Source organism: Nelusetta ayraudi, unplaced genomic scaffold, assembly GCF_046127955.1.
Source record: "Nelusetta ayraudi isolate G7.1 ecotype Tasmania unplaced genomic scaffold, CSIRO-AGI_Nayr_v1 ptg000059l, whole genome shotgun sequence".
In the NCBI taxonomy this organism is placed as follows: domain Eukaryota; kingdom Metazoa; phylum Chordata; class Actinopteri; order Tetraodontiformes; family Monacanthidae; genus Nelusetta; species Nelusetta ayraudi.
Genome location: NW_027466109.1, coordinates 4,372,150 through 4,393,042, shown reverse-complemented (window position 1 = coordinate 4,393,042; position 20,893 = coordinate 4,372,150). Strand labels below are relative to the sequence as shown.

Genomic DNA, 20,893 nt, shown 5'->3' with positions numbered 1-20,893 from the left:
CGTGCGACTCCAGCGAGGAAATCTGTTGTCCGCATGTTGTTGCGTTCTGCGCCCGCATTTTAAAGACGGTCGTGATTTAAAAACCGCCGAGCGCGAGGTTCGTCTCCGTGCGGCGGCGAGAACACACACAGACACGCACGGCGGAGGAGAGGGGGAGCCGAGCGCAGGGACGGGTGACACGGACATGTGTTTATCATCCAGGAGACGGACGGAGACTCACTGGAATCCTTTCATCTGAGAAAGGTTCCCTCGCTCCCGGCCCGACCCCTCGGCTGCCTTCATCTGCCTCGCACTTTCTCCTCCTCCCTGCTCCCCGCTTTCTCTCTTTCTTTCTTCTCCTCGGACCATTTTTCCACCGCACTCTCTCGTCTGAGTCCCGCCTCCTCCGCCTGCCTTTGACTTAACACCCATTTTATCGTCCACACGTCTTCCTCTCTGTCTCTCCTTCGCTGCCCTCTGACCAAACTGCTCGTCATCCTGTTGGCGAAAGCTGCTTGATGGACTCCGGGGGGGGGGGGGGGGGTGAGGCCGACGTGGCGGTGAGGGGGCAACTACAGTGCAGCCGCTGAGAGTGGAAAACGAGCTTCTCCCCATGTTAGACACGGCGGAAGGAACTGTTGCATTTTGGGTCCTGAGATAGAACTCTGGCGATTCTCTTTGATGTGAACGAGCCAACCAAAGGCAGCGACGGCATTTTACAGGCGTTGTACAGCTGTGACATCATGCATCTACACACAGCGAAAAAGAACCGGGTACCTAAAAAAAAAAAGTGGCCAGTGATCGTAAATCCATACGTTCCTCCACACTGCTGCTTCTGTAGACGCTGGTTGTAACCAGCGCTTATTTGACTTACCGCTGCCTTTCTGTGGTCTCCCACCAGTCTGCCCCATTTGACCTCTGACCCCTGACTTCAACATGGCCTTTTCCTTCCACACGACCACTGCTCACTCACCTATTTTCTCTTTTTTGGGGCCGTCCTTTGTAAACGCTGTGGTGAGAAACCCAGTGATACCAGCAGCAGTCGGTGCATCGCTCAGACCAGCAGCCAGGCAACCATTGTTCACCTGGTTCAAGGTCAAACCAGTCCCCGTCGCTCTCCATTTGAACTTGGTCTCCGTCACCTCGGCGGGCCTGAATGCGCTGACCTGCTGCCATGTGATTGACTAATTGGTTGTTTGCGTTAACGAGCGATTGGACGCTGAATCTAATAAAGTGGCCGGTAAGTGCACGAGACTGCTGGAGCGCGTGGATGGCTTTAGGTGGGAAGGGAGGCCACGCTGATTCGCTGCATGTGAAGGGACCGTGCGTGACTCCGTGTGCGGATGCACTCGGGTGCATTCCTGCATGCGCACGTGTGACAAAAAAATAAGCGCGTTATTAAGGCTTCACCGGGGAATATTTGCCTTCTCATAATAAATACGCACAGATATCTGGCACACTCAGACGCTGAGGTTCCCCCTTGCACCCACCACCCCCATAACCCACACAAACACACACACACACACGCAGCAGCTCTCACCGTGATGAGCTGTCAGTCCCTGTTAGACTTGGCATTCTCGTTAGCACGCGGTTTGGATCCCCTTTCAGTGGAGCTGAACTCAGGACCTTCTCCCCCCACCCACCACCCACCCACAACTATTCCGAAAAAAAGCAGCAAGCAACAGGCAAAGACAAGCAGGAGCGGAGCGCCAAGGACCTCTCATTGTATCGGCGAGTTAGCATTCAATCGCTCGCTGAATTGTCTCCCACGCTGCAAACGTTTTGAATCCTCAAGTGCCGCCTCGAATAATTGCACCTCGGCGGAGAATCACCCCCCCCCCACACACCACCCTCCACCCCCCGCTACCCCCCGGGCATATCAAAGACCAGTGGTGGGAGGGAGAAATCAAGCTAACTGAAGCGCATTTACCTTATAAATAACTAACTCCCTGTTTCTATTGCATTCCTTCCAAATGAGCCCCCGAAGAGCTCACGGCTGATTAAGAGGAATTTATTTGTGTTTTCTCTGGGAGAAAAAAGTGGAATAAAGTTGCTTTTTACAAGAGCCAGATCCTCCGGGGTGGGCAGTGCTTCCCCCCCCCCACCCCATGAAAAAGCTGAATCCGGACCAGACATCCTTCAAAATGATTTCGCCCACAGTCATTGGCAGCTGCAAGCCATCCAAGATAAGCAAATTTTATTTCATTTTTTGTTTAGTTTTTTCAGAGAGAAAATTGCTGGAGGCGAACGCGAAGGCCCACCGTCCACACAGACAAGAAGAATTTTCCACAACCAGAACATAAAACCGTCTACATCCCCAAGATCGTAGCATCCCAGCTTAGCTGAAGCGAAGATGGAGGGAATTCCTGATTCATCTTGCAGACTTCACACGCTTTGGATTCAGTTTATTTTTTCTCCCTCCCTCTCTTCATAGGAGCTGTTGATAATTTTGACAAATCGTTGGCCTGCACCCCCTCCCCCACCGGGGAGTGCGGTCGACGGCGTGGGCCGGGCCGAAGCGTGAGGAAGGGTAGGCGTCTCAACGTCACATTAGGTGCCAAATGACTGGGCGGGATTGATGGCGGTGAGGCTCGAGCAGGCAGGGAGGTTTGATCTTCTCGCTGCAGGTTAAAGAGGGGGAAGGAACTCGGGACAGGAGTGTTTACGTTTTTCCGTCAAAGGCCCGAGGAGGAGTTTGCCCATGCGAAATAAATTACAGCCGGTGATGCAGCCCAAGGAAACATCTCATGACAAATTGGCGAAGGCCCGCTTGCCAAGCCATGGTTATGGGTATGGTTCTGATTATTTCCCGGAGTGACTGCTTTTGTGAAATTTAACTGGTACTTTCAAACTGTTCACAAAGGAGGGAGAAAATAAATACCGAGAGCAGGACGAAACAGAAAGATATTTTCTTTGTGTACGATGCATACGTGCAAGCGGAGTTGGACTCGCAGCTAGTAGATCCTTCCAACGTCCTGGGTTTGACTTGAAAGAAAGACGAGGGGACGGCGCTATTTTCTTTGCTCCCTTTGAAAAATGTGGAATTAAGAGGACGGAGCACTTGATCATTTCTCCGTTTGTTTTTCTTTCTCCGCTTTCACCACCTCGTGTAATTGCCTTCGTCCTCTTTCCCCTCCTCATCATTCCCGTCTTCCCTCGCAGCCGTTTCCAGGGAGCCGTCCAGCCTTATTGTTTGATTCGGGGTGATGGTGGTGGGGCGAGGGGGACGTTTTTGTGTAAACAGCGGCCGGCTCGAGGTAAAGATAGCAAAGTTCACGCGGTTTTAGCCGATGTGACCTGTTCACACACTGTGGACTCTCGCTCCTCTTCGGCGTCTTGGCCCCTTGTCTCCTATTTTTCTTTTTCCGGTTTGAACTGATGCGCGACAGGGCACACATGCGCTCGCTCGCTCGAGACACCGAGGGCAATGAAGCAATTAACAAAAGCTGTTTACGCGACTCGTCAGCGCTCGTTAATTGAAACCTTTTGGAAAAAGGAGCCTCTGGTGGCGGCTGCAGGCTCTCTTTTGCTTGGCCCAATGTTCCTCCTTGGCAGCGCTGCACAAATCTAATCCGTCACATGCACCAAAGGCAGATAACGCACGCTATCTGCAGTATTGGCTGTACTGTTGAAAGGTCATGATGCGCACAAAAATTAAAAACAACATGTCTCCAACGATTTCGCTCTTCTTTTTCTTTTCCTTTTTTTACGAACAAGAACAAACAAGGATGAACTTTGTCTTTTATCGCAACTAAACTTCCAATTTGGTTCAATTTCTTTTAAACCAGCGTTGTCCCAACCGGTGGGTTGCAGAGCTGTTTTTATTGGTGGGCAGCTTCCAAAGGCATTTTAAAATATGTATATATTTATAGAGAAAATGTTGGGCATTTACTCTGCAGGTCACACAATTTAACTAGACATTTTACTAGACATGATAGAAAGTGCATGGGCTGGCGTTTTTATTACTGTGGAATGAATTTGAGCACTGTAGAATAAATTTGGGTCGCGACTCCATGACGAAGGAAAAAATGTGGATTCTGAGACTCCACCAGTTGTGAACCACTGTTATAAACGATGCTTTAATGTCCCTGTTTCTATATATGTAACAACCGCTGCGTAGCGGACGGGCGGGGAAATAAATCAGCGCTGCGGCCTCGACGAACTTGGCCGAGGCCAAATCCAATTAGACGCGGCACACGTCCGGGCCAGTTTGAAGACGAGCCAGCAGCTCACGTCAAAAAAAAAAAAAAAAAAAAACAACAACCAAGATTGGGTGTTAACTTGTCGGCCTTGTTATTGATAGCCGACGGAGCGCTTGTGATGCTTGTACTGGACGGGACGTCTCAACAGCGCGTAAATCTCCTCTCGAGTGAATTTTCGGTGGTGAGCAGCCAGCTGGACGTTTCGTCCCTCAGACGGCTCGAGCAATAAAAGCAGCGGCGGCGGCAACGAGCAAATAATTGAGTCTTCATTTGCGTCGGTTGCACGGAGACGAAGGAGAGCTCGAGGAGTAGCGCCGCGAACGCGACCGAGATTGATGGGCCTGGAGACGTGGAGCAGACCGCAGCTCGGGGGCGGGTGAGGGAAGGGGGAGGAGGGGGGGGGGGGCAGCAGCGTGGAAGCAGCGGTATTGTTCTCATGGTCAGCTGGAATCCCGTGCACGCAAACACTCCCATCTCTCCCTCCCTTCTCCTCCTCCAGCCGTATCTATTTCTTCACTCATCCCACCCATCTTGCTAACATCCCAGTTGTTAGCAGGTATTAAAAGCCCATTTGCACAGCTCCGACTGCGGAGGGTCTGCGTTTAGTTTTTTCTCCTTGGTCTCCGTGTGACTCGTCCTATCATTTTTTCCATTTGTATTCTGCCAAGTTAAGGAAGAGACTTGCGTCTGATCCAGGTCTCAGTCGCTATCTGTGTCCTTTTCCCAAAGATCCGGGGGTTTTCCCTCCGACGGGTTCAGGCTTCTGTCAAGGAGTTCTCAGTGTCGTGAGCAGAAAAAAAACAGCCTCAGACACGTTCAGCGGATTCGCGAGGATCCAAAACAACAGGCCAAATTACTCGCAGCCCCAGTTTTTTCCCCCATTCAGCCACTGCATTCTGTAAAGTCGTGGAACACCATGATGCTGCCGCGCTAAGACCAGTAGCACGAGGAGCCTCGCTGCTGAGCTTTCTCTTTTTTTTTTCAACCCACCATCACCATAAATTAAGGAAGAGCAGAGCCAGATGCCATGCAGGACAAACCTACATTCCAGCGTTCGTTGTGAGGTTGAGCGGCGGAAACGTGACCCCGTATAAAGTCATTTGCAGGCCTAATTTGGAGCCACACATTTTCCATTTGTTTATCGTTACATTGTGTCGTAAACAGCGACAATGTCTGACTTGCCCTGCAGGCAGAGTTGAGGTAACTCTTGCTAGTTTGATGCACTCTTCCCTGTGTTTGACCTTTTCCTGCTGGAGACTTTTGTAAACAAGTCTTCAGATGTACTGTACATATTAGCTTAGCTGAATGAATCTGTTTTTTGTTTTTTGTTTTTTATTGGTGGTGCATGTTTAAAATTCTAACGACAGCCAAGAAGCTACAAGAACAGATGGGAATAAATAAACAGACCAATGTGAATTCTGGATCCCAACTTTCTGTGTTTTTTTTATGTTATTATGGCTTTTATTGGCACTTAATTACTGGACATGGATGAGATTTCTATCTTTTAACATTTCCCCTCCACAGAATTACGCAGATTATTGGTGAGTTTAGAATATCAGTCTGAGTTTAAGGGCAAAATGTGTTTGTCATTCCCACCAGGTGCTTTCTTAAGAGCACTGTTACTACTTAAAGGCAGGTGGGGCCAGAGAACCCAATAACTTGCACTGTTTATGTGCTGACTTTCAGCCAAGTTAAACTTACATGTCTGTCAGTTCCCAGAGTTCAGCTCCTGTACCCAACCGTAACAGGGGCGGCTCTGTCTTTTCTTATGACGGATTTATACAATAATAATCTTTACAGGCACTGTGGGTCCTGACCGTTGTGTTGTGTTTGTGTCCATTTTTTTTTAAGAGTTCATTTGTGCTTTGGTGTCTCTAATTCAAACTCTAAATAATTCAAGAAAGTCAATAATATTTAGTTTTGAGCTGAACACATTTGGATTTTTGCGTCAAGATTAACGAGCTGCTAAATAACTTTCAATATTAGGCAACCGCGACCATTAAATCTGTTTGTTGGCATCGTCACATTAAAATAAATCGACCGTGTTTATACACTACTTCCAGAAATTTGCTTTGTGTAAATATTTGGACGCGCCAAAAGAAGGACAAAACACATTTCATCAATGGATTTACAAGTGTTCAAAGCTCCCTTGCTTTGAAACTCTGTAAACACTCATGACGAGATATGAAAGGTGTTAAGACGTTTCGTGTGCCGCTGACGAGTTCAAAATGGTGAAATCACACTGAACAGTGAAGCTACGAAGGAAAAAAAAAGGCAAAGAAGAAGAAGCAGACAGACTGGCTTGTGTGCTCCGGCGTCTTCAAACCGCCAGCGAGCGGTCACAGTGAAAACGTAATTCAATTTAGTGCAAATGAAGCATCGAAAATTTGTCTAGCAAACGTGTCTGTGTTCAATATTCTTGTGCAGCTGTGCGTAAACAGCCGGGGCCCCTCGAGTTCCCGCCGCTGTGGCCACCGCGACAGAGAGAGGGAGCGAGAGAGAGAGAGAGAGAGGGAGAGAGAGAGAGAGAGAGAGAGAGAGAGAGGGAGAGCTAAGTCGTGCGTGCGCGACAAACTCCCACCGCCCACCTGTGGGCCATTAATGTAGTTTTAGCTTCTTTTTTTTTTTCTTTTGCGCCATCAAACCCGTTTCCCCACACAATCCCACATCTGTGACCGGCAACAACACACACATTCACCTCGCCGGCCCCCTCAGGCTGACATGTTTCCCCGCTAATCTGTTTGTACAACTCTGGTGCGACCGCAGGCCAATTACACATCATCACATGATGCACACCCACAAGGGCGAGCGGCGAGGAGGAGCCACCCACTGAGAAGCTCCTCTTTCTTCCCTCCGTCGCCGCCTCTCCCAGTTGGGCTCGCCGGCTGTAATTACAGCTGCCCATCACTCAGGCTCGCCGCTAAACAATGAGCGTCCCTCGCAGACCCATTCAATTCCTCATCTCATTTACATTCCATAAACTCTGCCATGTGTTTGATATTAGGTTTTTTAAAACCGTTGCAAGCGGGTTGCCAAGACTGTGTGTGTGTGTGCGTGGGGTGGGGGGAAAGGTAGAAGCGCCGTGATGAGTGGGGGCGGTGCCGGGGGTCAGTAAAAAGAAAACTCACCCCGGTGAATGACAGGCGCAATTGGCCGTGATGCCAGAGGAGCAGGAAGGCTCGACAGAGGACGACTTCAGAGCAGCATCACCTCTTTCTTTCTTTTCATACTGTTGTCTTTTTATTCTGGCAGCGAGGAAGCTGCCGAGTGGAGAAAGTAGAAACGTTTCCTGTGTTATTGTTGCTTCTGTGCTTCCCCCCCGGCCGCGCGCCACCGATCTGAACGGGGTGTTTTTTTTTTGTTTTTTTTTGTTTTTTCGTCGGGGTTTTTCTTCCCCCTCCTCTCCTGGTCCTGAGTGACACGGAGAGTTTCTCCTCGCCGCTTGTGCCTGCTCCTCCACTTCTCTCGCATAATCCCCTTTTACGCTCCTTTTCTTTCTCTTTCTTTCGCTCCTTTTCTTTTTCCGTGCCAGGGATTGACCGGGTCACACGTCAGCAGTGGGGCAGCCAATTTCGTCCGCGTTCTCTTTCGACCCCCTGGATTTCCGCATCAACCCTCTTTGTGCCAAATGGATTTATCAAATAACCCTAATGTGGACGATATTGCAATTGTTGTAACACATAGTTAAGTCAATCCAGGGGTTGAAAGGTTTTGATCTTTTCTTTTGGAAAAAAAAAAAAAAAAGATAATCTCCATCCACCTAAATATTTCTTAAACCGCTTATCTTGTTTAAAACCAATTTGCGGAGGCCGACTGACTCGGTTCTGCGCCGCCGACCCAGAGGGAGGCGGAGAAGTCGTGTCCGCCGACGGGGCGGGAGGAGGGTGAGGGGAGGGCCGAGCGGTGCCTTCGCCAGAGGGACGAGGTCATCCAGAGGGCAGGGACGAGGGCAATCGGCTTCCTCTGTCAATCTGGCTCAGAGCAGCGCTGGGAACTCTGTGATGTGAAAGGTGAAACAGAGGCCTGAATGCGCAAATGCCCGAAATCCCATGAGCTGCGGAGGGCACGCAGAGGTAACACAGACGTAGTGACCGGGAGAACTTTAATGAGTCGGGGCTGATGTTCATTCCTTCCTGAAAAAAAGGGAATAAATGATAGATTTTTTTTCATTCCCATGAGGAAAAAATATCCTTTCGCCTCATTTTGAAATGCAGAGCTCGCCAATGCCAGTGTTCCGTGTGTGCATTTATAAAAAAAAAAAATATGGTTCCCTTGCTTGCTCTACTGTTCAGAAAGTGTCCCTTTGTGATATCACAGAGGTAACGGCTCAGTGCCCCAGGTTGGTCTCAAAACCACAGGCCGGGTGCACGTTCCGCCTTCTGAGGTCTCCTCAGGACCCCGCCCCTCTCTGTAGGCAGAGGCTGTATGAGCCAGTGCACAACTGGAGGGACCTTCTCTCCAACCCGACAAAGGACTGAAATATAAACAGAAGAAGAATACATTTTGTTTTGGCCGTTGGTGAAAACAGGTGCAAATCTGCTATTTAAGACTGTAACTGTCAGAGCACACAGGAGGTCTTTCATTCCGGCAGCAATAAGGCTGCACAGTGGATCTGCTAATGTGCACTTTATTGTATTGATAGCAATTTGTTTTTAACTTATTTATTGAATCATTTGCTGTTTTTTTAATTTTTTACTACTTTATGGGGGGGTTTATTATGTAGGGTGACTAAGAGTGCTTGGTTGTGTATGGCGCACACTGTATGCTGATTTTCCTTTCCTGATCGATCTATCCATCTATCTATCTATCTATCTAACTCAACAATCCTAAATAGTCAACATCCAAATTTGTTCTCTCTGCTTTTGAGTTCAAATAACTTAAGAATGATACAAGCAACATACTTTTGCTGAAACATGGCCCTTGACTGGCTACGCCACCGTCAGAGCAGCCTTGCTTTTGGTCCAACGAAGCCTCAGCATCAGCAGGAAGCTGGAGTGGAATGTTGGACATGGATCTATTCATCGCGAATGCGAAGCTGCTCCCAGTGGAACTGAAGCTCCACTACAACGCTGGATCTTAAAGTGAAGGGCTGAAGTGGAAAGTGCGATTGTTGCCACAGGCCTTAAAAGTATGTTCAGAATGTAACGTCTCTGAGTTGTTGACTCATTTCTGCTGGACCCCGTCATGGTCTCTCTGTGTGTTTGCGCTTCTGCTTATCTGCACGCCGGTGTCAGCGCGGCAGTGTCTGACTCTTGTTACGCAGCTCTGGAGTCTGTCTCCTGCCTCCCGCCAGCCCTCTGTCTGATTGTCTGCCTCACCCTCCTACCTGTCAATCCCTCAGGCGACCCCCCCCCCCCCCCACCACCACCACCACCACCACCACCACCACTACCACACACCCCTGGCTCCTGCTCCTGTCTGCCTCATTCATCTGAGAGGCACTCGCGGATGAAGAGCCGCGTAGCTATCACTCAAACCAATTGAACAAGAGGTCGGGGGCTGGAAACGGGACGAGTGACGGGATTTATGTTGCTCCCCAAGTGAAGTTAGGAGTAAGAGTATCGAGGGGCTGAATTGGCCGTTTTTCACTCCGGCGAGCGAGCTGAGGGCCAACTTGGAGGCCTGCGACGCACGCAGCAGTTTCGCTTTGAGGCAGAAGCAGTCAGTTTTGCAAGACAGTCAAGCAGTTTCAGTATTTTAAAGGCCCGGTCTGTAATATTTAGCGGCATCCCAAGGAAGGAAAGCACATTGCAAATAAAGTTGACGGCCCCGCTTGTTGTCACATCCTCACCATGTAAGGCTAACTTCAGAAAATCCAGAGTGAATCCACATTCTGGGGTACAGCAGAAACAATTTGGTCCTCTCATCATAAACTGCGAAGATTAGTGAATGAAAACAGGTCATTTTTTTTTCATTCCTGGGGCCTCCACCTACTAAAAACACACATATGAGTTTTCACTCCGCCTCACTGCTGCACATGGTCCTTTAATCAGGGGCGAAGCTCCGAGCGCTCATTTTCATGTCAGGCTGCAGCAGAGTCAAAGTAAGTAAAGCTTTCTTTGCTACGGCACAGGTGCTCGAACGTGCGCGACACAAAGCGCTGCCAGAAGGAAATGACGTGTGCGCTCGCAACCCCAGTGAATGGGGGTGGAAGTGAAAATGAGCGTGAACTTATGGGTCCGCAGAGAAGGAGGCGCTGGAAGGCTGGAGGGTTCCGCTGGGCCGCTGTAATGGGGACGCGACACACACTGAGTGCAGGTTCAGTGAAAGTTCTCCTCTAATGCTGCCTAATCCCCGACAAGCCCGCCGCGCACGGCACCCACACACACACACGCACGCACGCACGCGCACACACTTGCTCCCCCCGCTGGCACCTGTTTACGACTGCTGGCCGCCTTGTGGGAGAGGTGTGGCGGTGCATGTCGCTGATGTCACAGACAGGCCAGGAAGCCCAGTTCGTTTTCAAACCAGCTGGCCGACCGAGCAAAGCATGCAACATGGAAAAACGTGTCACGACATACAGGCTAATTTTTTTTTTTTTTGGGTGTGTGTGGGTTTTTTTTCCATACCCACGCCGAGCAAAACAAACACTGCCGAGCTGTTGGGTTCACCACATTTTCTAGTATCATGAGGTCTTTAACTGCGCGTTTGGATTCTACAGCTGGGTGGCAGGAAGACAAATCACTAGCAGAGGTCCATTAAAGTCTTTTAATGCCCATTTGGACATGTTTTGCAAAAGAAATACAGAAATGAGCAAAAAATAAATTGTATGCTTTGATGAAGTGAGGTTTTACCCTTTTCCCATTGACATCGTGAGCATTTAACTCACTTGACCAACAAACTGTTTCCACTGTTTGGGCTTTTCCGGGTGTTTCATGAATGCCTACTTGACCTACTTATGACATAACCATGCTTCACTTTGTATAGTTTTCTCAGTTAAAATGCAGCACTAGATTTTTTTTTTTTACTTCTGCGCCTTTTCTCCGCTTGACTCTTCAAGGAAACGCAACTATTGGCATCAAAGCAGTCAGTCGTGTCAGATCTGGTTTGATAAAATTGAATTTTGGATTTGCTTTTGGATTCAAAATTTTGGATTGCGATATTTTTGCCTGTTGTCCAGCCAAATAAAAAAATAAATAAAAAAAAGGAAAGAGAAGAGAAGAAGAGTTTCTTGTTGCTGCTGCAGAGGCAGCAAAAGAAGGGCAGTGTCTTGACAAAAAAAACCATTACAGATCAGTAACAGCGTGCTATATATCGGTCAGCAGTTAAATCGTGAGCGGTGGTGCCAAAGCGCAACCCTCCTGGCACGGCAGGCGCGCGGCGTTTACGCGAGGCTAACCCGGTTAAACAAAGGTTATAAAGCAGCGACGTCCCAAAAGACAACAACATTCCAGAGGGGCTAAGTGGGTCTCCGAGGAAATCAGTCGGCCACATTCCTGTCTGTGATCAATCAGCCTCTGGCCAGGACAACCTGAGATTAACCTCCGGCTTCCTGGAAACTACCTGCCTGCCTGCCTCCCGCTCGCCGCTGCCGACTCGAGTTTCTCCTGCGGTCGCGACCGGCCGACGTCGGCGGAAACGTAACAGGCGTGGAGATTATCAGCCATCCACTCCCAGCGCAGCTCCCGGCGTTGGGATGACATAATAATCACCTCGAGACAGATTACCGCGGTACAGTTTTTGGGTGAGTTTTTAAGAGCGCACCACACGCGCACGCACACATGCACGCCGGCTTGCGTCGGCACGCGGCGAGCAGCTCCTGGGCGCTCGCTGGGAGTCGGGGCTGCGCGGGTCGAGGTCGACGGTTAACAGTGGGAGCAGAAGAAGGGAACACTCGTTTTTCTCAACCGGAGGGGGAAAACGTGGGCGAGGAGGAGGAGGAGAAGAAGGGAGAAAGGGATTTTTGGCGCGCGGAGCGCTAAAGTATGGAAGAACGCTTGGACCCCGCTCGGTGGCAAAAACATGGTGGAGTCATTACCCCGGGGGTTTCTGGGTAAAAGGGGGCAAAGTGACCTGCAGGTTGACAGGAACGACCCTCGGACGCCGCCAGAAATAATAGCACTGGCGAGGAAGGAGACAAAAAATATAATAAGGCTGCTGAAGTCACCACGGTTTGCTTCCTTTGCCAAATGTCGTGGGTTGTTTTTTTTTGCAAAGAACAATAGAAGCAAAAAAAAAAAAAATTCCCGTTCGGAACATATAACTCACTCCACCTTCCATTTAGATCGAGAAAAACATTTAATGGCATTTTCAGCCACCGCATGCAGGCCCGGCCCCGCCGCTTTTGTTCCCGGCATCCGTATCCCTTCGTCAGGCCCGCTGTATTTTTGGCCGCCGTGTAATTGTCTAAGTGCTTCTGGATGGCAGCAGGCTATTTGGTCATTAAGGGGCCTTATTAAGTCATTAGTGCAACAGTGGGACGGCCGTCTGCCTGCTGCCTGCTGCCTGCCTGCCTGCCTGCCTGCCTGCCTGCCTGCCTGCCGACGGAGCCAGACGATGGGCCCTGATACTTGCTGCCTCGCAGCTCCGCCGCATATTTGCGCAGGTAATTGCAGCTTAGATGTAAAACAAGCTCAGATGTGGAGCTCAGAGTGAGAGGGGGCGGATGCGTTCCGTCAGCGCCCGTTTGAAGGTTATCTCCTCCCACACGCCCGCCCGTCCGCCCCTTTTTCCACTTGTGCAGATGAGCGGCGGGACGGGACTGAAGACGCAGGGGGACAGAGATAGGGGGCGAGCGAGCGAGCGAGCGAGCGAGGAGTCGCAGACACGGAATCACTTTTTCCATCCATCAGACTCTGCGTCCCATCCCCCTCCACCCTCAACCCCACCAACACATTGTTTCAAACCAGGACTTACACACCTGTCATGGAATGTAAATATTTGGATACGGGGGGGGGAAGTTGGATGTGCCTTTAATTCCTGCGTAAAGGATGTGCTGTTTGGGCGAACGCCGTCCAACAAAAACAACGGAAAGTATTCCCGGACTCCTTTGATACGACGCGTGAGAGTCTTATTTTGATCTGGGAAATGCTCTTCGCTCCCGCCGAGCGACCAGGCCGCCCGGCCGGCCAACCCTCCCCGCCCGCACTTCACCCGCCGCTTACCATAAACGCTCATCGAATTACCGCCAGAGAGCGGCCGTTAACTCTTTTTAAATCAATTTCAAATGTTCCCATGTACACACACACACGTATATATACATATATATATATACATATATATATATATATATATATATATACACACATATATATGTATATATATGTATATATATATACATATATATGTATATACCGCACGAGGTCTAAACTGGGAAAAAAACCAAACACAAACACATCAAACCGAATAAAGCGACGGTGGCACACGGGAAACACAATTAGGGGCGAAATCCACCCGAAGCAGATAGATAAGAGTTTCACTCTGCGGCCGCTTTGTTTAAATGCAGCGGTTTTCTGGCCCTCGGAAAAGCAAACTCCTCTCTTGAACAGGTTTTTTTTTTTTTTTTTTTTCTTTTAAGGGGTGGAAAAGAAAATCCCAACGTCATCGTTCCGAATGGCTCTCGAGCGTGAAGAAGCGCGCGCTGTTGTGATACTCAAGCCACGTCTTCAAGCCTTTAAGTGCCCCGCCGCCACCGCAGCCGGAGAGCTGCAGCGTCAGCGCCGCCGCTGCCCGAGAGCCTGGCGTCCTCTCCTGACAGAGACGAGCCCGCCGAACGTCCCTGATTAAAATAAACACTGCGGACTGACACGCCTCCCCCCCACAACCCTCCCTCCTCCCCCTCACCCCCAATCCACTGCAGCCAGTCGGCCGGTTCAGGAGGGGGACGGGAACTCCTCCTGCAGGGTCGGTAGCGCCGGTGCCCAGACTGACCCCCCCAACCCCCTCACCCTCCCACTGGCAGACTGGCGGTCTCCGAGCTGATCCGCCACCTCCCGCCGCCACCTCCCGCCGTGACCTCTGACCCCCTGTCCAGGAGACAGGCGCCACCGATATGTTGAAATTTCTGCGTGCGACGCGGCCCGGTGGCCTCAGCAGCAATGCGACCCCGGGAAAATAAATATGGGTGTTTATTTGGTAGGGGGGGTAGAGGGGGGAGGGGTGGGGGTGTGCCCCCCCTAAAAGCAGCTTTGCCCAAGAGAGTTGTTTTTTTGTTTTTTTTACACGCTCTATCTGCGGCTTGTTACTGTGTTAACTTTGCATTAGAGTGGTGATTCCTCCCGTGTCGGCTAGAATCCAGCAGCTTTTTGCCCTTTAAGCCCAAAGCTTTGCTCTCTCTCTCTCTCTCTCTCTCTCTCTCTCTCTCTCTCTCTCTCTCTCTCTCTCTCTCTCTCCTCCCTCTCTCTCTCTTTCCCTCTCTCTCTCTCTTTCCCTCTCTCTCTCGCTCTCTCTTTCCCTCTCTCTCTCTTTCCCTCTCTCTCTCTCTGTCTCTCTGTCTCTCTCCCTCTTTCCCTCTCTCTCTCTGCCTCTTTCCCTCTCTCTCTCTATCTCTCTCTCCCTCTTCCCCTCTCTCTCTCTTTCCCTCTCTCTCTCTCTCTCTCTCTGTCTCTCTCCCTCTTTCCCTCTCTCTCTCTCCCTCTTCCCCTCTCTCTCTTTCCCTCTCTCTCTCTGCCTCTTTCCCTCTCTCTCTCTATCTCTCTCTCCCTCTTCCCCTCTCTCTCTTTCCCTCTCTCTCTCTCTCTCTCTCCCTCTTCCCCTCTCTCTCTTTCCCTCTCTCTCTCTCTCTCCCTCTTCCCCCCTCTCTCTCTCTGTCTCTCTCTCTCGCTCTCTCTCTCTCCTCCTGTGCTGCAGGAATTCACTCTGGTGCTGGTCTGCACCCTTCCTCACCCCCCTCTTCCTCTCTCTCCCCGCCCGGCTGTCAGCCCACATCGGCCTCCAAACAAGTGGAAGGGAACCATGCTCGGTGATTAGACCGCACCGATCCCAGGGGTGCTCTTTCACACTTCACGTCTCCCGGTGCCTCGCTCGCTCACTACCGCTAACATCAACGAAACAAACAAACAAAAAAGCTCACGCACTCGACCGAACCAGCATCACCAGCTCGTCCATCCCGTGGCAAAATGTGACTCCTTTATTTGCACGGAAACGACTCCCGGCCCTCCTCGGGGGAAAAAAAAGTCCAGGTCCTTTTGCAGGGCCCCTCCGTTCCGGCACCCGCGGGACCAGGTGCCTTTGAGAAAACCTGCAGCGCGGCGCATGATGGATCGCCGGCGTCCACGTCTCCAGGAGACGGAGCGGGGGGGTGACGTCAGCGTCACAGGATATTGTAAGCAAACTGCTTTTATTGGGGAACAAATAATCGGCCAGCCGTCAGGCTCTGGGAGCCTTTCCCGACTCGCCGCTGCCTTCAAGGGTCGCTCATGTTTCAGATTAGTGTTGGTGGTGAGACGATGCACATCGGTCTCTCCGCGTTTTCAGCCCTGTCGCTGCCTTTCACACTTTTTTTTCTCCCCTTCCCTCCCTTCCTTCCCCAATTCCCCAGTCGGTCTCAGATTTTTTTTGCGTTTGTCTCCGTTTCTCCGTCTTCTGAATCCCACGCAAAATCGCTTATGTCTTTTTTTTTCTTTCTCTGTTCCTAGTCATCCTTCTGACCTCATCCCCTCAGCATAGGTTGAATCAATCAGCCGTAGAGTCCAGATTAAATCACAATTTATTATAATTGAGAATAATGGTTTCCATGTCAGTTCCAGTTGGGCTCGGAATTGTTCTCATACGCGTCTGGAACCGTGAAGGCTTAAAGCGCCGCAGTGTAAAGGTGACTGTGCCCTGGTGCTCACCCCGCCAGTAATCCCTGATGTAATTGTGACCAAATTTCCGAGACAATGAAACTCATATTTCAATTCAAACACCTGTCTTGTAAAAGCTCGGCCACGTCGGAGGAAAAAATGACTGACAACGGGTCATAAATAATTCAAATGGTTTAGAGGCACGGACGCAGCTCTCTCTCTCTCTCTAAGTCAAACCATCTACTGCCGTTCAAGCCTGACAGGATTAATTTGAAACAGCGTCGTTTGGAGGGGATGGGGATGCGGGTGGGGGAGGGCGACTCCCACGCCCGCCACACAAAATACAGACCAGAGGGTCGGACGCTGGAGCAAACCCCTGCGTGGAGTGAAGAAAACAGCTCGTCCCCGGGTCGGGAAATGTTTGAGGCTAGCGGCATTAGCACGTCTCCATGTCACTGAGCCCCGGTGCGCCCCGTTGGGCTTATATTTCTAGGGGCAGCAACACTCTCTGGCATGTGTAAGGCACAGGCTGTGACTTTGACAGCGTAGTTAGGAGGTGCTGATGAAAGAGGAGAGGCCGGGAAGCCCGCCGCCCCTCTCAAATTAGCCCCGGCAGCAGCCCGCGGACCCGTCACGTGAAGGCGCGGACGCCCCTTTGCAGATTCTGCCCCGCACAACACGGCCTATGTGCACGTATGGAACTTCCACAGGCCCACAGTGGGCCTTTGTGTGTGTGTGTGTGTGTGTGTGTGTGTGTGTGTGTTTCGTGGTTGTGCAGCGTATATACAAAACCAGCAGAGCACTGCAAGGCTCGCAATGCTGTCGAAAGGCCTTGGAGGAGGAGCCGGCCGACGACACAGTGAAGGTGAAATGTTGGGTATGCAAAGATTTGGTTCAAAATTCCAATACGGCCACAGCCAAAAAAAATTCACAGTGGGAGTCAGGGAAACAAATTAGCAACATTTTAGCACTCCAGCGGTCTCATCTCTTGGCACTTTGCCAGCTGCAAAGATAATTTTGCGTCTCGTTTGTCAAAAATCGTTGCGCAACTTATCTACCGTGATGCATTTGAGGATTTTTTTTTTTCAGTGGAAAAGCTCAGAGGGATCAGTCTTGAGCTGGAAGCTGCACTCACACTCTGTGGGAAGATCATCGTGCCCATTAAGAACTTCTTGTTGTCTCACGCTTGGACTGAGGCTGATCACATTTTCGCATTTCCACACCCAGCTCGAGTCGACCTCTACTCTAGACCATTGCAAAATAAAAATAAAATATATGACCTTCACTATTTCATTTTATAATAACACAAGAAAAGAATTACACCCACTGCCAGTGTTTTGCTCCTAATGTATTTAGGCCATTCCCTTTCTTTTTTTTTTTTTTGCACCTTTAAATATCCAGTTACGGCACAGGCCTTGCGATGCCAGACGGAGCCAGACACACAGTCTGCATTAATGAAAGAGAGAGCTGTACACTCTTCTCACCTTCTTCTAATTTGTTCTGCATGTGCGCAGCCGGGCAGAACCTCGGCCGCGCACTCTGCGGGCAGATGAGCGTGTTTGCCTAAGCGAGATTGAGGGGCATCCAGCACTGTAAATCTGTCCGAAGCACAAAGGTTTTCGTCCCCTTTTTTTTTCCCTCCCGCCTAATATTGTCTTTTCCCACATCCCTGATTGTGACTCACACTTGGCTTTCACTGCTCACGTTACCCGAGCGTCTGCAAGGCTGCTTTACAACAGGGCAAACGACGGGCGGGCGAACACTTGGGCCTGAATCTATCCGAGCTCCCTCCGCGCCTCGCCCGCCCACCCGCCTTTGCCGTTTCTTGAGCTAATCCAGCTGTGTAAGCACCAGAAATCATGTGGAAAGACCGGAGGGGAAAAAAAAAAATGAAGTGCCTCCTTTCCTCCTCCGCCTCCCTACCTGAGAGAAGTTGAGCCCGTTGAGAGGGTGACACTGCTCCTCCACCCGCTCCACCGCCCCCGTCGTCTTCCCCATCCTCTCCGCCTCCTGCGCCAGGAACAGGTCCAGCACCGGCGTCCCCCTGGAGCGCACATCCCACTCGGTCAGCGAGTTCACCATCAGCATGACCCACACGGGCCGCTTCCGCTCCCAGTTCCCCGCTATGGCGTTGAACAGGTAGTCGGCGTAGAGGCCGCGGCCGCGCTGGTCGGCCGTCATCCAGGAGGGCATCATGTGCTTGACGTAGTCCAGGTGGCGCTTGAGGCGGCGGTACAGGTCCCGGGGCAGCAGCGTCTGCAGGTTCTCGCCGTGGGGCAGCAGCTGGCAGCTGGTCAGCTTGGAGATGGTCAGCGGGTCGGTGAGGTCCAGCTCGAAGAAAACGCTGTGGCTGCCGTGGAAGGCTCGCTTGGACCGCTCGGGGATGAAGTCCCAGACTCGGGTGTAGGGCACGTGGATGGTGCCAAACAGGTAGGAGGGCGGGTGGCGGGGCGCGCGTCGGATTTTCCACAGGAAAGAGTTCATGTCGCTTTGCTGTTGAAGGGGGGAGCGTGGGGGTCGAAGAGAAGGGGAGGAGGAGCAGAGAGGAGAAAAGGGATTACAATTTGGAGAGGAAAAGAAGCAATAAAAATAAAGATTCCACAAGCCTCCAAAACTGAGGCGGACACATTTTTCCTTTGTTGTGGTTTACTGGCTCATGGGCTCAGGTCAACAAGTTGAAATCTCTCTTTTGAAAAAAGAAAGAAAGAAAGAAAGATGATAGCAGGGGAAGCCGGAGTCTCGTCGGCTTGGGGCTGCAGCCGGCGGCGGGTTTATAGAGGGGCCTTCTGGGCTGTAAACAGACCCCCACGTATTGTCGAGGCGCATACTTTCGCCGCAAAGCATCGTCTGGGCCTCGGTGAGCGTTCGGGTTAGAACCGCCGCACAAAACGTACGACACCGGCAGCTCGTAAAGAGCTGAGAGAAACCTGCTCGCCGCTGCGACCTCACACTCATTTTTTTTTTTTCCTTTTCTATTTCACCGTTCATGGTCACTCCAAACGTGCAATCAGGCTTCACTGCATTAAAACATGTTTCTTGTTAAGTGCGCCGCAAAATGTGCGGCGCACGTGTCTTTGATGTTGGCATTACACAAATATGAGGGGGTGCCGGGTGAGGGCGGTGGGGTGAGGCGTGGGGAGGGGGGGTGGATCGGTTTATATAAACAATATCAAACCTCTGGCTGCTAAGAACCCCCGTCGTAATCAGGCATTTGAGGGATGAAACCCATTAGCGTAGAAAATAAAGTTGCGCTTCACAAATGTTTACCCCTTAAAGTTAATCAAACGTTCTCTCTTTCGCAGCGTCGCTGCTAATTGCACGTGTCGGCGTTTTTTTTTTGGTTTTGTTTTCTCCTCTCCGAACCCGTTGCCAAAGACGCAGGCAGCAACGCTCATCGCGTTGGGTGTTCCGTTATCGTGACAGCCGTGCGCTGCCTCCAACATTCTTCCTCTAACCATACAAATCTGTGTTCCATAACCTCGGAGAAGCGTCGCTGTTTGTGTAAACCGTTCTTCATTCCAATTTTTTTTTTTTTTGGTCCTCTTTCTCCCGTGGAATCGTGGAAGATTAGCGGGCAGGAAGCAGGTCGGCGCTGGGTCCGTCATGTTCTCGGAGACAAGAAAATGAGATTTGATTGCAAGTGCAGCAAGACCTGCCCTGCAATTAAAGAATCTTTCGAGAGGGAAAGTTGTCCCTGGGAGAGAAGAGGAGGGGAGGAGAGGAGAGGAGAGGAGAGGAGAAGAGAAGAGAAGAGGAGAAACCCCTTCTTGTGCTCAGGCACATCGGTGGACTTTTTTTTTTTTCCTTCCTTCTTTGAGAGAGAGTCTCGATGCGCAGGCCTCCGTTTTATGGGGGTAATTACTCTTAACTAAAAACAGAGCTCACTGTACTGACGCATTACAAATCACACGGAGCGAGGGAGCACCGGCTCTTCCGTGAGTGCTGACAACAGATCCGTTATCCGCGTGCACAAATGCATCCGTGAAACTAAAGCCCGTGATCTCCAAATGAGGCCTTAATGAGATCCGCACAACCACGGCCAAGTGTCGCCGGCTGCTCAGCATCGTGTCATTCGCTCCGGCGGTGGTGGCGCTGTTTTCGTTCTCCGAATGAGAACTTTGTGGGGTGTTTTATTAATTTTTATGATTTTTTTTTTTTTTTAACACAATTCCATCGGAGCAGGCGCGCAGACTGCCATCAGCTGCCCTGGAGCAGCAGCTGGCTACCCTGCACTCCTGCACCTCCCCGAGGAAGCGCTCCAGGTCGTATCCATAACTTCACCGACGTGCCCGATCCGTGTTTTAATAGGCCGCGTGCTGAGCAGCCTGGAAGGCGATCACTTCCAGAAAAAAAAACAAAAAGAAGAAAGCTGGAGGAAATAAGTCACCCGTGGGTGTTCTCCCATCGCTGCCACCGCCGCCGCCACCACACACTGTTTTTTATGCCTTTGTCACATAAACAGTCATAAATTTGGCAAATTTCTCTTGGCAAACTTTCATTTATTTCTGGGGCCCGGGTCACTTCTTGGAAGTTATAATTTATGAGTCAGCTCAGCAGAGGAAAAATGAAATAAACACGTCTGGAGATAAGGCGCTCACTCCCTGCTGTAATCTGTGTTATTGTTATTTTCTTCCCAGACAAATAAGTACTGAAGTATACGCACTGAAATCATTGTTCCTGAACCTCCCATCATACCTGCTGTTATTGTGCATGGCGGCCACTTCTACTCCATAATTTAAAGCATCCTTAAGTCAGTTTATTGTGCCTCATTTTAACAGTTTTTCATTTGTGAAATAGCCACATATTAGAGCGCAGTCGCCCTTTGACCCCTTTTAAAACTGCTATTATGATAAGGATCTATAATAACTGTGATTTGGATGCCGACAGTGAAATAAAACATAATAATAAACTCTGACTTTTATTTCTTAAAACAAGGGAGAACGACACCAGTGTGCACCTTCACTCTCTTGTGACAAACACCCAGGAGCG

General features: G+C 50.5%; 2 protein-coding genes across 2 annotated transcripts in view; one reads left to right on the top strand and one right to left on the bottom strand.

Annotated features, from left to right (window-relative positions):
* foxd2 (forkhead box D2) overlaps positions 1-6,738 on the top strand; it is a 122,939-nt gene extending 116,201 nt beyond the window's left edge. The window contains exon 2 of the mRNA XM_076039655.1: positions 6,675-6,738. The gene's annotated coding sequence lies outside the window, so the exon portion shown is untranslated. The remainder of the gene's footprint in view (positions 1-6,674) is intronic.
* Positions 1-20,893, bottom strand: part of trabd2b (TraB domain containing 2B) — a 61,708-nt gene that overhangs the window by 40,149 nt on the left and 666 nt on the right. Inside the window, exon 2 of the mRNA XM_076039654.1 lies at positions 17,828-18,397. Within this exon, the coding sequence (XP_075895769.1) occupies positions 17,828-18,397 (570 nt within the window). The remainder of the gene's footprint in view (positions 1-17,827; positions 18,398-20,893) is intronic.